This window comes from Symphalangus syndactylus, chromosome 11 (assembly GCF_028878055.3).
Source record: "Symphalangus syndactylus isolate Jambi chromosome 11, NHGRI_mSymSyn1-v2.1_pri, whole genome shotgun sequence".
In the NCBI taxonomy this organism is placed as follows: Eukaryota; Metazoa; Chordata; class Mammalia; order Primates; family Hylobatidae; genus Symphalangus; species Symphalangus syndactylus.
In genome coordinates, this window is record NC_072433.2 from 24,388,695 (window position 1) to 24,401,643 (window position 12,949).

A 12,949-nucleotide genomic window follows, 5' to 3' on the forward strand; every position below is an offset into this window, starting at 1 on the left:
TAGGAAGTTCCTTTGACAACTTAAAAGGTACACACAAAAACGCTCATGATAAAAACAATTTATTCTGAGCTAGGAGCTGCAAAATGATCAATAAGGTTGTAAAAGAAAAAATTTTTGTCTGCATCAACTATATCCACTACTTAAATGCTCTTTTAGGCACCTAAGATAACAGAATTCACTTTAAAATTCTTTTGTAGATTTAGAGTAGGATAAATATTTTACTTCCTTATCTTTAGTCTTACCTTGTGGCAACAAGTGGGTAGCTGTGGCATGGTGATGCCCAGGCATCTCTTGTCCACGGCATACAGTCATAGAGCAGCAAATCCTTCTCAGTCACAGCCATGAGGACAGGTCTCCATTGCTCTCTTCCACCATCTAGTTTTGCCTGTTACAATGGAAAAATTCAGAAATCAGGGCTAACTATAATCATATGTCTTTGTAAAAGTTCCTTCAATGATGGCCTAACACAATGGGTCTCCATTTTGTTTTCCCAACCTGATGGACTTGACATACAGGAAACATTTCACCAAGTTTACACTGTTAGTGACTCTCCACTGGGAGGTGTAAAGCGGCGTGTGTATTAGAGCTATAAACATTATCTAGTGATACAACATAGTTTTTCCCCATTCCATAATAACCGAACATTGCCAATTCTGTTTTTTCTTTTTTTGAGATAAGGTCTCACTCGGCTTCCCAAAGTGCTGGGATTACAGGTGTGAGCCACACGTCTGGCCAGTATTGTCAATTGTGATTAAATATATAGTAATATGTTCAAAATTATAAGTTTCAGAATGTCTGATGTGTAATATCTTCTAAACATAGGACAGAAACTCCTACTACCAAATAAATCTGTATAATCTAAACATCAAAGTTTTTTTTTTTTTTTTTTTTTTTTTTTTTTGAGACAGAGTCTTGCTTTGTCACCCAGGCTGGAGTGCAGTGGCGCAATCTTGGCTCACTGCAAGCTCCGCCTCCCGGGTTCACGCCATTCTCCTGCCTCAGCCTCTCCAAGTAGCTGGGACTACAGGCGCCCGCCACCACGCCCGGCTAATTTTTTGTATTTTTAGTAGAGACGGGGTTTCACCGTGGTCTCGATCTCCTGACCTCATGATCTGCCCGCCTCGGCCTCCCAAAGTGCTGGGATTACAAGCGTGAGCCACCGCGCCCGGCCCGACATCAAAGTTTTTGATCAAGACTTACAATAAGAAATACAGTTTACATTGCAACCCAATATACATATACATAGATAGTTGAATACAATATTTTCCAAATAACACAACTCTCTTATTTTGTGCAATGTAATCTGTTAATGTCTTTTTTTTTTTTGAGACAGTCTCGCCCTGTCACCAGGCTGGAGTGCAGCGGCACAATCGTGGCTCACTGCAACCTTCACCTCCTGGGTTCAAGCGATTCTCCTGCCTCAGCCTCCCGAGTAGCTGGGACTACAAGTGTGCGCCACCACGCTCAGCTAACTTTTGTATTTTTAGCAGAGACGAGGTTTCACCATGTTGGCTGGGATGGTCTCAATCTCCTGACCTCATGATCCACCTGCCTTGGCCTCCCGAAGTGCTGGGATTACAGGCATGAGCCACTGTGCCTGGCCCACCTATCGTATTTTTTAAAACACAGATCACGATTCACCACGCCTGGCTAATTTTTTGTATTTTAGTAGAGAGGGGGTTTCACTGTGTTAGCCAGGATGGTCTCGATCTCCTAACCTCATGATCTGCCCGCCTCAGCCTCCCAAAGTGCTGGGATTATAGGCGTGAGCCACTGTGCCCAGCTGTTTTTTTTTGTTTTGTTTTGTTTTGAGACAGGGTCTTACTCTGTCCCCCAGGCTAGAGAGCAGTAGCACAAACACTCACTGCAGGCTCACAAGACTCACTGCAGCCTCGACCTCCTGGGATCAAGTGATTCTCCCATCTTAACCCCTCGAATAGCTGGGACCACAGGTGCCCACCATCTCTCCTAGCTAATTTTAAAAAAACTTTTGTGTAGAGATGGGGTCTCACTTTGTTACCTAGGCTATTCTTGAATTCCTGGGCTCGAGCGTTCCTCTCTCCCGCCTCCCAAAAGCTGGGCTTACAGGCATGAGCCACTGTACCTGGCCTTTGGCTTTTCTAATTAACACCCAGGCCTGGGTCTCCCACAGTCGCGAAGAGGCACTGCTGCTGCTACTATCTTGTCTCTGCACCTGACCCTTCCCAGGACATGTGACGCCAAGGCCATTGTGAGGGGCAAAAAAGTCAGGATTTAGCCCCAGCTAAGCCGACGGCTCTCGCTCTTCTGGTCTCCTGGGTCTGCCCCACCTGAAGACATGAGTGGTGAGTTGGCTCCAAGTAAAAGCACAGAGCATGTATCCACCTCGCCCGTTCCCTGACAAATAATGACTTATATTGCGTATTTTCCAAGCATGGCAAAGTTGTAAAGGTTACTATAATGAAATATAAAGATACCAGGAAGAGTAAAGAGGTTGCATTTATTTTATTTTTGGATAAAATACTCTGCACAAAACAGTACTAGGGCAATAAACAACGGTTATTTGGTAGAGTGATAAAAACAAGCATCACTATTGACAACAGAAGAGTAGCTGAGTTCACCCAAAGGCAGAACTACCTTGATGAATCTAAGTGTTATGTTTGTGGGAAAAGTGGACACCTAAGTTACGCCTGTCCGAAAAATATGCTTGAAGAATGTGAACCTCCAAAGAAGAAAGAAAAAAAAGAAAGTTCCTGAACCAGTAGAAGAAACTGAAGAAGTAGAAGACAGTGAAGATTAAGGGGAGAATCCTACTCTTTGACAGCCTTATGCCACAGCATTCCAGCAAGCCAAAACTGAGGAAGAAGAAAAAAAGAAAATCCAGTTCAGGAGGTCCCTCAACATCAGATGATTCAAGACGTTCAAGAATAAAGAAAAGCACATATTTCCGTGATAAGGAAGAACTTAAGTGATTAAAATTACATTTCTTGGCCGGGCACGGTGGCTCACGCCTGTAATCCCAGCACTTTGGGAGCCCGAGGCGGGCGGATCACGAGGTCAGGAGATCGAGACCATCCTGGCTAACATGGTGAAACCCTGTCTCTACTAAAAATACAAAAAATTAGCCGGCGTGGTGGCAGGCGCCTGTAGTCCCAGCTACTGGGGAGGCTGAGGCAGGAGAATGGTGTGAACCCAGGAGGCGGAGCTTACAGTGAGCCGAGATTGCACCACTGCACTCCAGCCTGGGCAAGTGAGACTCTGCTGCAAAAAAAAAAAAAAAAAAAAAATTACATTTATTTTGTATATATCACTAAAATTAAAAAGTCTTGGCAAACAAAGTTAAAAAAAATACTCAAATGCTCAAAAAAACTCATTTAATAGATAACACATGTCCTCCATTTGGTGGACTCAAAAAAATTTCCTTTTAAGAATATAACCGGCAGGGTGCGGTGGCTCACACCTGTAATCCCAGCAGTTTGGGAGGCCGAGGCAGGTGGATCACTTGAGGTCAGGAGTTCGAGACCAGCCTGACCAACATGGTGAAACCCCATCTCTACTAAAAATACAAAATTAACTGAGCATGGTGGCACACACCTGTAATCCCAGCTACTTAAGAGGCTGAGGCACGAGAATCGCTTGAACCTGGGAGGCGGAGATAGTAGTGAGCCAAGATTGCACCATTGCACTCCAGCCTGGGCAACAAGAGCGAAACTCCATCTCAAAAAAAAAAAAAGGACATACCCAGGCCGGGCACAATGGCTCATGCCTGTAATCCCAGCACTTTGGGAGGCTAAGGTGGGAAGATCACCTGGGCCCAGGAGTTTGAGACCAGCCTGGGCAACACAGTGAGATCCTCTCTCTACAAAAAATAATTTTAAAATTAGCCTGGTGTGGTGGTACGTGCCTGTAGTCCTAGCTACTCAGGAGACTGAAGTGGGAAGACTGCTTGGGCCCAGGAGGTTGAGGCTGCACTGAGCCATGATTATACCACTGCACTCCAGCCCAGGTGAAAGAATGAGACTCTGTCTCAAAAAAAAAAAAGTAGAATGGAATGGTAGTTCCTAGAGGCTGGGATAAGGGGTGGATGGGGAAAGTGAGATGTTGGTCAAATGATACAAAGTTTCAATTAAACAGGATGAATAAATTCTGGTAATCTTTTGCATAGTATGGTGACTATAGTTAATAATAATGTATTGGCCGGATCCCAGCACTTTGGGAGGCTGAGGCGGCTGGATGACCTGAGGTCAGGAGTTCAACACCAGCCTGGCCAACATGGTGAAGCCCCATCTCTACTAAAAATACAAAAATTAGCTGGGCATGGTGGCATGTGCCTGTAATCCCAGCTGCTTGGGAGGCTGAGGCAGGGGAATTGCTTGAACTTGGGAGGCAGAGGTTGCAGTGAGCCGAGATTGCACCACTGCACTCCGGTAGCCTGGGCGACAGAGTGAGACCTCATTTCAAAAAAATAAATTGTATATTTCAAAATACATTAAAATAAAAAACTTTAAATGTTTTTACCACAAAGAATGATAAATATTTGAGGTGATGGATATGTTAATTAGCCTGATTTGAGCATTCCACAATGTATAGAGTTATCAAAACATTATCCCATATCCCATAAATATACATAATTATTTGCCAATTAAAAGAAAAACAACACTGTAAACATGGAAATTAAACGAAACAAACAAAAAAACAAAAACCAATATAACCAGTTAAAGGGTAAAATCAGTCACATAAAAATTAGTATCAACGACCCGGGAGGCAGAGCTTGTAGTGAGCCAAGATCGCGCCACCGCACTCCAGCCTGGGCGACAGAGAGAGACTCCATGACAAAAAAAAAAAGAAATATCCCCTACCCACTGAACTCTCACTATCCAAACTTAGGAACTGATGTGAACCTTTGGATAAATCCCTTACTAACCAAAGTTTTACTATTTGCTGTCAGAAACTTAAGAACTGAATATATGCAGATAATGTTGATATCCTTATCTGATCTACCTGGACATAGGAGCCAAAGGATCTGGACAGTGCATGTGTGAAAGGACACAGGTGCATGCCACCACACCCAGCTCATTTTTTATTTTTAAATTTTTTGTACAGATGGGGCCATATTGACCAGGTTGGTCTCAAACTCCTGGTCTTAAGCGATCCTCCCACCTCAGCCTCCCAAAGTGTTGGTTTTACACGTATGAGCCACCACACCCTGCCTCATATTTTCTTTCTATTTGCATAAAGAAACTCTCAAAAGATTCAATAGAAAGGAATAAGAGTTGCTACCTTTCCAGGGCAAAGGGCATAACAGATGGATAGGTAACGGTAATGAGGGCAAGACTTTTCACCCATTAATTTTTTGTTTGATTTTTCAACCACGTGAATGTGTTACCTTTTTAAAATCATGAGGATTTTGAACAATGCCAAAAGCACAGAACAATTACCATTCAATTCAGTTTTTCAACTAGCATATAAAATACACAAACAATGATAAATACAACTAAAATGTTAAAATTTTCAAAGTCATAAGTACTTATACCATGACTTTCATTCATTATTTATTCTAATTATGCCTTATAGAAATGATCACTGTACTAATATTACATTCTCATTTATTATAATTTTATTTGAAATGTTCATAAAAAGTTGAGAAGAGGCAAAAAATTAAATAAAAAAATTACCCTCACTGGTGACCAAAAGTGGCTCCTCAATTCCACAATTACTTGGTACCACCAAGATCACCAGGCACCACCACAGACCTACCACATCAGAACTGTTTTGGGGACAATATCCTCCTCAAATAAATAAAATCAATCTCAACTTAAAAAAGTTAGAACTATGTTGGGACGGAGGGTGGGAACCAGTGGGAAACTGTACTTGAAAAGAAAAAAATCAAAAATGAAAGAACAAAATCCTTCCTGTGCCGATTCTGCTTTTTTGGAAACCAGTTATTTAGTCCACTCCCTGGCCCTTTGCACGCACAACTAGGATTCAAAACGTAAGTTTCGAAAAGACTCAAAAGCAGTGAAAAACCGAGCTAGCACTTAAACACTCATCTCTGAACCCCCTAGTCCAGTCCTTTTTTTTCAAGCCCCTCTAGCCTAGTTGATGGTGAAGAAAAAAGATATAACATAATGTCACATAGAACTTTTACTCTCCTTTTGTCAAACCTGGGATCTAAAATAACTTGGGTTTTCAAGTTCTTCTTTTCCTTTCACTCAACATCCACTCAGGCTTTCTTGTTTCTCTTTTTTTTTTCACTTTTCAGTTATGAAGACAAATGTACCTCTGTCTAATTGTAAAATATTTTGTATATTTTATACTTTTCCCAGAGCAGGGGAATCAACTACAGCCTGCTGCCCCTAGAAGCTCTTCCAGTAGGGAACAAGGGTTGGGACACTATGACCCTTGGGCCAGATCCAGCCAACCACCAGTTTACTTGTTTTTGTAAATGAAGTTTTACTGAAACGCAGTCACACCTGTTCATTTTCCTATTGCCTATGACAGTTGTCTTGCTACAACAGAAGAGTCAAGTAGTTGTGATGCTATCTTGCCCTTTACAGAAAAAGTTAGCTGACCCTGATCTAAAATCATGAAAATTATCCTCTGTCATTAAGGATAGAGATAGTAATAAGAACTTCTTTTTAGTAACAGTATGATAGTGATTATTATGTCAGCTACTTCTGGTTGAGTGGATAATTAGCAACAAATAGCCAAAGGTCGAAGGAGAAAAAAGGAGGTGAAACAAAATACCGAAAAACAAAAGATCTGCAAGCTAGATATCCAGGACCTAACTGCATGGTAAGTATTACAGATATATTAAATGAGGAACCATCCTGGCACTGAATGCTAACCAGGTGATACTCTGCCCTGCCTCCCAGCCTACCTGTTCTGCCAGCCAGGCAATATGCTTGACCTCCTTACTGCCTCCTGCTGTACTGGTTGCCCCAAGCATGGCGTTGAGTTCAGCCAACACCTGTGGGAGGAGAGCCATTATGTTGGTGTGGATAGCTACGAACCAGGAGTGTGCTGTGGCTGTATCTTTGCAGCGTAGGATCAACGTGTTCCTGCTATCAGGAGAATGTAGCTCTATCAATCTGTGTGGAAAAAGAAAAAAAAAAAGTGAGCTAGGACAGAAGTCACCAAACCTGCCAGGTTTAAAATACATAACTGCAAATCTATTTTAATTTTGCATTCTTCAAATAAATTTGTATACTCAAATAAAGATACTTTCTCAGCTGGGCACGGTGGCTCACGCCTGTAATACTAGCACTTTGGGAGGCCAAGACAGGCGGATTGCCTGAGCTCAGGAGTTCGAGACCAGCCTGGGCAACACGGTGAAACCCCATCTCTGCTAAAATATAAAAAATTAGCCAGGCATGGTGCTGGGTACCTGTAATCCCAGCTACTCAGGAGGCTGAGGCAGAAGAATCGCTTGAACCCGGGAGGCAGAGGTTGCAGTGAGCCAAGATCACACCACTGCACTCTAGCCTGGGCGACAGAGCGAGACTCCATCTCAAAAAAAAAAAAAAAGATACTTTGTCTTAATCCCCTAGAGTCCAATTCCAAAGAAAACAACATATGGAAAGATGAAAATCAGAGGCCAGGCACGGTGGCTCCCTCCTGTAATCTCAGCACTTTGAGAGGCCAAGGCAGGCGGATTGCCTGAGATCTGTAGTTTGAGGCCAATCTGGCCAACACAGTGAAACCCTGACTCTACCAAAAATACAAAAAATTTAGCCAGGCGTTGGGGTGTGCGCCTGTAATCCCAGCTACTGGGGAGGCTGAGGTAGAACTGTTTGAACCAGGGAGGTGGAGGTTGCAGTGAGCCGAGATCCAGCCTGGGTGACAGAGCGAAACTCTGTCTCAAAAAAAAAAAAAAAAAAAAAAAAATCAGAAAGACCAACTTGGGCTAGTTACTGAACCTGAGAAAAAATTAAAAAAAGAAACACCAACTGCTGGATCTGTCATTTCAGTGTTAATGTAATAAGCTGAGGGAACCTACTGTAGAGTCTACAGTAGATCACTTTGCCTTAATTTCTATGTCTAAGAAATGAAAAGCATGCTTGCTGAACCACATAGGCACACTATAAAGAAGGAACTGATACCCTTTTAAACATTTAGGAAATTCTGGTATAAAGTAGTGCCAGCTTAAAAAGGTGTACTGCCATATAATGAACTGAAATTTACATTATGTGAAATAAATAGAAAATTAGCGGCCAGGCATGGTGGCTCACGCCTGTAATCCCAGCACTTTGGGAGGCTGAGATGGGCAGATCACCTGAAGTCAGGAGTTTGAGACCGGCCTGACCAACATGGCAAAACCCCATCTCTACTAAAATATACAAAAATTAGCCAGGCGTGGTGGCACATGCCTGTAACCCTAGCTACTCGGGAGGCTGAGGCAGGAGAATTGCTTGAACTCGGGAGGCTGAGGCAGGAGAATTGCTTGAACCCAAGAGCCGGAGGTTGCAGTGAGCCAAGACCGCGCCACTGCACTCCAGCCTGGGCGACAAAGCGAGACTCCCTCTCAAAAAAAAAAAAGAAAGAAAAAGAAAAAAGAAAATTAGCAGAAGATTATTACTCTTCATGAAAATTTGGAACTGTGTTTGGGTACTTTTATATGATTACACCTCTAGTGAGTTATGGTAGAAAAATAGTTAAGAGATCAACACTATGACTGCTCTGTATTAGTTAATGCTCACCGAGAACAATCTATATTTCAAAAGTAACCTTTAGAAAATAGCTAAAATATTTTAAATATACATTGAAAAATTATTTATAAAGCAATCTATTGAATATTGTTTTGTGTTTTAATCAAAGTTCTTACAAAGATGAATTTTAAAAGTCAAATAAATAAATAAATGACTAATACATATAACTGCTGTGAGTATATGTATGTATGTATCTTTTAAAATGGAAAAAAAAAACCATTAGGAGTGTTTTTCATGGTAGGCTACAAATTGACAAACTGCCAATGACCAGGGAGAGAGTTTTCTTTGCATTATTTTCTGAAGACAGATTTTGCTGCCTAAAAGCACTATCATCAGATTCTATGCCACTTGTCAAAAAGATAAGCAATTTACAAGTACACTAGCATTTCTGCTTTGAAGCTCTTTTTGTCAGTTTCTAAACCCTTTATAATTCCAAATACTTTAAGTTGTAATATTTTGTATTGCAAATATTCATTTTCATTTGAATTCCGGTTGGTCTATCCTTTCTTAAATAAACATTTATTGAGCACCTACTATATGCCAAATATTGTGTTAGGCACTGGTACTGGAGATACAGTGATGAAAAAAGTAGATCATCTAGCTACTTCCAGGCCTACCTATCAGTCTATCCATCTTTTATATGCTGTCAAAATTCTATGGTAACAGCAAAATAGGACAAAAGTTCTAGAAAACAGAAACATAAAATAAGAGTTGTGAACAGCCAAAAGGCTTAAGAAAAGTCCATATTTGAAAGGTCATATTACTCAGAGGAAAACCTTTAGATACCAAGTTTTAAGCTATTTGCTTTTTATTTAGATACAGTTCCGATGAGCTCTTTATTTGATTTCCTATTCTATACCTAAACATATTAAGACGTAGCTTGGTTCCAGAATTTAGAGGGTCTTGAATAGCAGGTTAGGTCTGAATATTAATTGGTAACTTTTTTTTTTTTTTTTTTTTTTGAGATGGATTCTCACTCTTTGCCCAGGCTGGAGTGCAGTGGCACGATCTCGGCTAAAACCTCTGCCTCCCGGGTTCAAGCGATTCTCCTGCCTCAGCCTCCCAAGTAGCTAGGATTACAGGCACACGCCACCAAGCCTGGCTAATTTTTGTATTTTTAGTAGAGACAGGGTTTCACCATGTTGGCCAGGCTGGTCTCGAACTCCTGACCTCAAGTGATCCGCCTGCCTTGGTCTCCCAAAGTGCTGGGATTACAGGCGTGAGCCACTGTGCCTGGCCTTAACTGGTAACTATTAGTAACATAGAATCACTTAGAATTCTCAACAGGAGGGCAACATGATCAAAACAATGAACTTAAAAACTAATTTTATGAGACATTTGTACACCCATGTTTATAGCAGCATCATTCACAATAGCCAAAAGGTGGAGGCAACCCAAATGTCCATCAATGGATGAATGGATAAACAAAATGTGGTATATACATATAATGGCATTATTCAGCCTTAATAAGGAAAGAAATCCTAACACATGTTGCAACATGCATCAACATTGAGGATATTATACTAAGTAAAATAAGCCAGTCACGAAAGAAGAAATAATGTATGAGCCTACTTTTATGAAGTATCTAAAGCAAACTCACAGAAAGCAGAATGGTAGGTGCCAGGAGCTGAAGGAAGGGTGAAATAGGGAGTTTTTAAATCAGTAGAGAATTTTAGTTTTGCAAGAAGAAAAATTTCTGGACGTTGGTTGTACAAAAATATGAATATTTAACACCTCTGACCTGTACACTTAAAAACGATTAAGAAATTTTATGTGTATTTTACCACAATTTAAAAAAATTAGGCCAAGTACAGTGACTCATGCCTGTAATCCCAACACTTTGGGAGGCTGAGGCGGGGAAATCACTTGAGGCCAGGAGTTTGAGACCAGCCTGGGCAACAAAGTGAGACCCCATCTCTACAAAACTTTTTTTTTTTTTTTTTTGAGACGGAGTTTCGCTCTTTCACCCAGGCTAGAGTGCAGTGGCCCGATTTTGGCTCACTGCAACCTCCGCCTTCTGGTTTCAAGTGATTCTCCTGCTTCAGCCTCCCGAGTAGCTGGGACTACTGGTGCCCGCCACCGCGCCCGGCTAGTTTTCGTATTTTTAGTAGAGACGGGGTTTCACTATGTTGGCCAGGCTGGTCTCGAACTCCTGACCTCATGATCCACCCGCCTCAGCCTCCCAAAGTGCTGGGATTACAGGTGTGAGCCACTGCACCGCCCCGCACCCCAACCAATTTTTTTTTTTTTTTTGAGACAGAGTTTACCTCTTGTTGCCCGGGCTGGAGTGCAATGGCGCGGTCTCAGCTCACTGCAACCTCCACCTCCTGGTTTAAGTGATTCTCCTGCCTCAGCCTCCCAAGTAGCTGGGATTACAGGCATGTGCCACCACATCTGGCTAGTTTTTGTATCTTTAGTAGAGAGGGGGATTCACCATGTTGGTCAGGCTGGTCTGAAATTCCTGACCTCAGGTGATCCACCCGCCTCAGCCTCCCAAAGTGTTGGGATTATAGGCATGAACCATCATGCCTGGCTCCCACAAAATCTTTTTTTTTTTGAGATGGAGTCTCGCTCTTTCGCCTAGGCTGGAGTGCGGTGTCGTGATCTCGGCTCACTGCAAGCTCCGCCTCCTGGGTTCACGCCATTCTTCTGCCTCAGCCTCCAGAGTAGCTGGGACTACAGGCGCCCGCCACCACGCCCGGCTAATTTTTTGTATTTTTAGTAGAGACGGGGTTTCACCGTGTTAGCCAGGATGGTTTCGACCTCCTGACCTCGTGATCCACCTGCCTCGGCCTCCCAAAGTGCTGGGGTTACAGGCGTGAGCCACTGTGCATGGCCCTCAAATTTTTTTTTATTAGCCAGGCATGGTGATATACATCTGCAGTCCTAGCTACTAGGGAGGCTGAGGCGGGAGGATCTCTTGAGCACAGGAGTTCAAGGCTAGAGTGAGCTATGAGAGTACCACTGTACTCTAGCCTGGGTGACAAAGGGAGATCCTGTCTCTAAAAAATAAATAAATAAAATAAAAATAATAATAAAATAATTTTATGGTGGGATGTGAGATGAATTACATAAAGACAGAAATGGCCTGGTGAGATTTAATTCAATGCAAGAAGAATAAGACTACACACAGAAGTCATCAGTAGGGACACAGATTACTGGGCAGAAATTCTTCCATCCTAAGAGACCATTGCAGCCATGACCATACAGGTCTCAAGTGATCCTTCCACCTCAGCCTCCCAGTTAGCTGGGACTACAGGTGTGCACCACCACACCCATCTACTTTAAAAAAAATTTTTTTTTTGTAGAGATGGGGTCTCACTATGTTGCCAGGCTGGTCTTGAACTCCTGGGCTCAAGTGACCCTCCTGCCTTGGCCTCCTAAAGTGCTAGGATTACAATCATGAGCCACCATGCTTGGCCCCTCTGTATATTCGGGATACCAGTCTTTTATTGGATATGTATTTTGTAAAGATTTTTTCCCAATGTGTGGCTTGTCTTTTCATTCTCTTAAGTGTCTTTTGCAGAGCTGAAGTTTTAAATTTTAAAGCAGTTCAAGTTGTCAGTTTTTTCTTTATGGATTGTGCTTCTGGGGTTGTATGTAAGAAATTACCACCAAACTAGAGGGGATTTTTTTAAAAGCATAATCTTACAAATCCAAGAACAGGAGAGGAGTGACTAAAACAAAATTTTGGAAGCTAGTAAACAGACGAGTTAAATGACTTAGCTGACTTAAGAAAAGTGGAAAGAGCCAAATCCCAGCCAATCCATGTTGGAGAATCCCTAAGAGGCCGGGGAAGCGGTGGTACCAGTTACCTCTGGAAGTGGGAGTAAAGCATGCAGCTTTACTCTACGTGGTATGGTTGAAAGCCTGTCAGCATTCCCCATGAGTGGCCAGTGACTGCCCCACCCTCATTCTAGCAGAAGATTCAGAATCAGCCTCATCCACCAAACTGGGTGGGGGAGGCAATGATGTCCTTATTTCAGATAATATATCTGGCTGACTATTTTCTAGACGGACTATTTATTTCCATCTAGTTGCTTTGGCACTGTAACCAGTATAACATCTTTTAAGCACATGCTAAAAGTTCAGCTGCAAAACCTTGACCAGAAATTTCCTTCACTCCTCCTACTGACCTACTTAGCACTACAGATAGCAATCAGTTCATCCTTCTTGAGGCACAGAATGTTCACCTTCTGAAAGTCTTTACACATCATACAATTCCTAGGACAATCTCTCAGACATTTCTCCTTTGACACAGT

The 12,949-nt window shown here is 42.2% G+C and overlaps 1 protein-coding gene and 1 pseudogene across 1 annotated transcript in view; one reads left to right on the forward strand and one right to left on the reverse strand.

The window, feature by feature from the left end:
• Positions 1-12,949, reverse strand: part of SNTB2 (syntrophin beta 2) — a 124,421-nt gene that overhangs the window by 39,816 nt on the left and 71,656 nt on the right. Inside the window, exons 3-4 of the mRNA XM_055298445.2 lie at positions 6,860-7,070; positions 243-385 (exon numbers count right to left, since the gene is read on the reverse strand). Of these exons, the coding sequence (XP_055154420.1) occupies positions 243-385; positions 6,860-7,070 (354 nt within the window). The remainder of the gene's footprint in view (positions 1-242; positions 386-6,859; positions 7,071-12,949) is intronic.
• On the forward strand, positions 2,228-2,951 carry LOC129457614 (zinc finger CCHC-type and RNA-binding motif-containing protein 1-like; annotated as a pseudogene).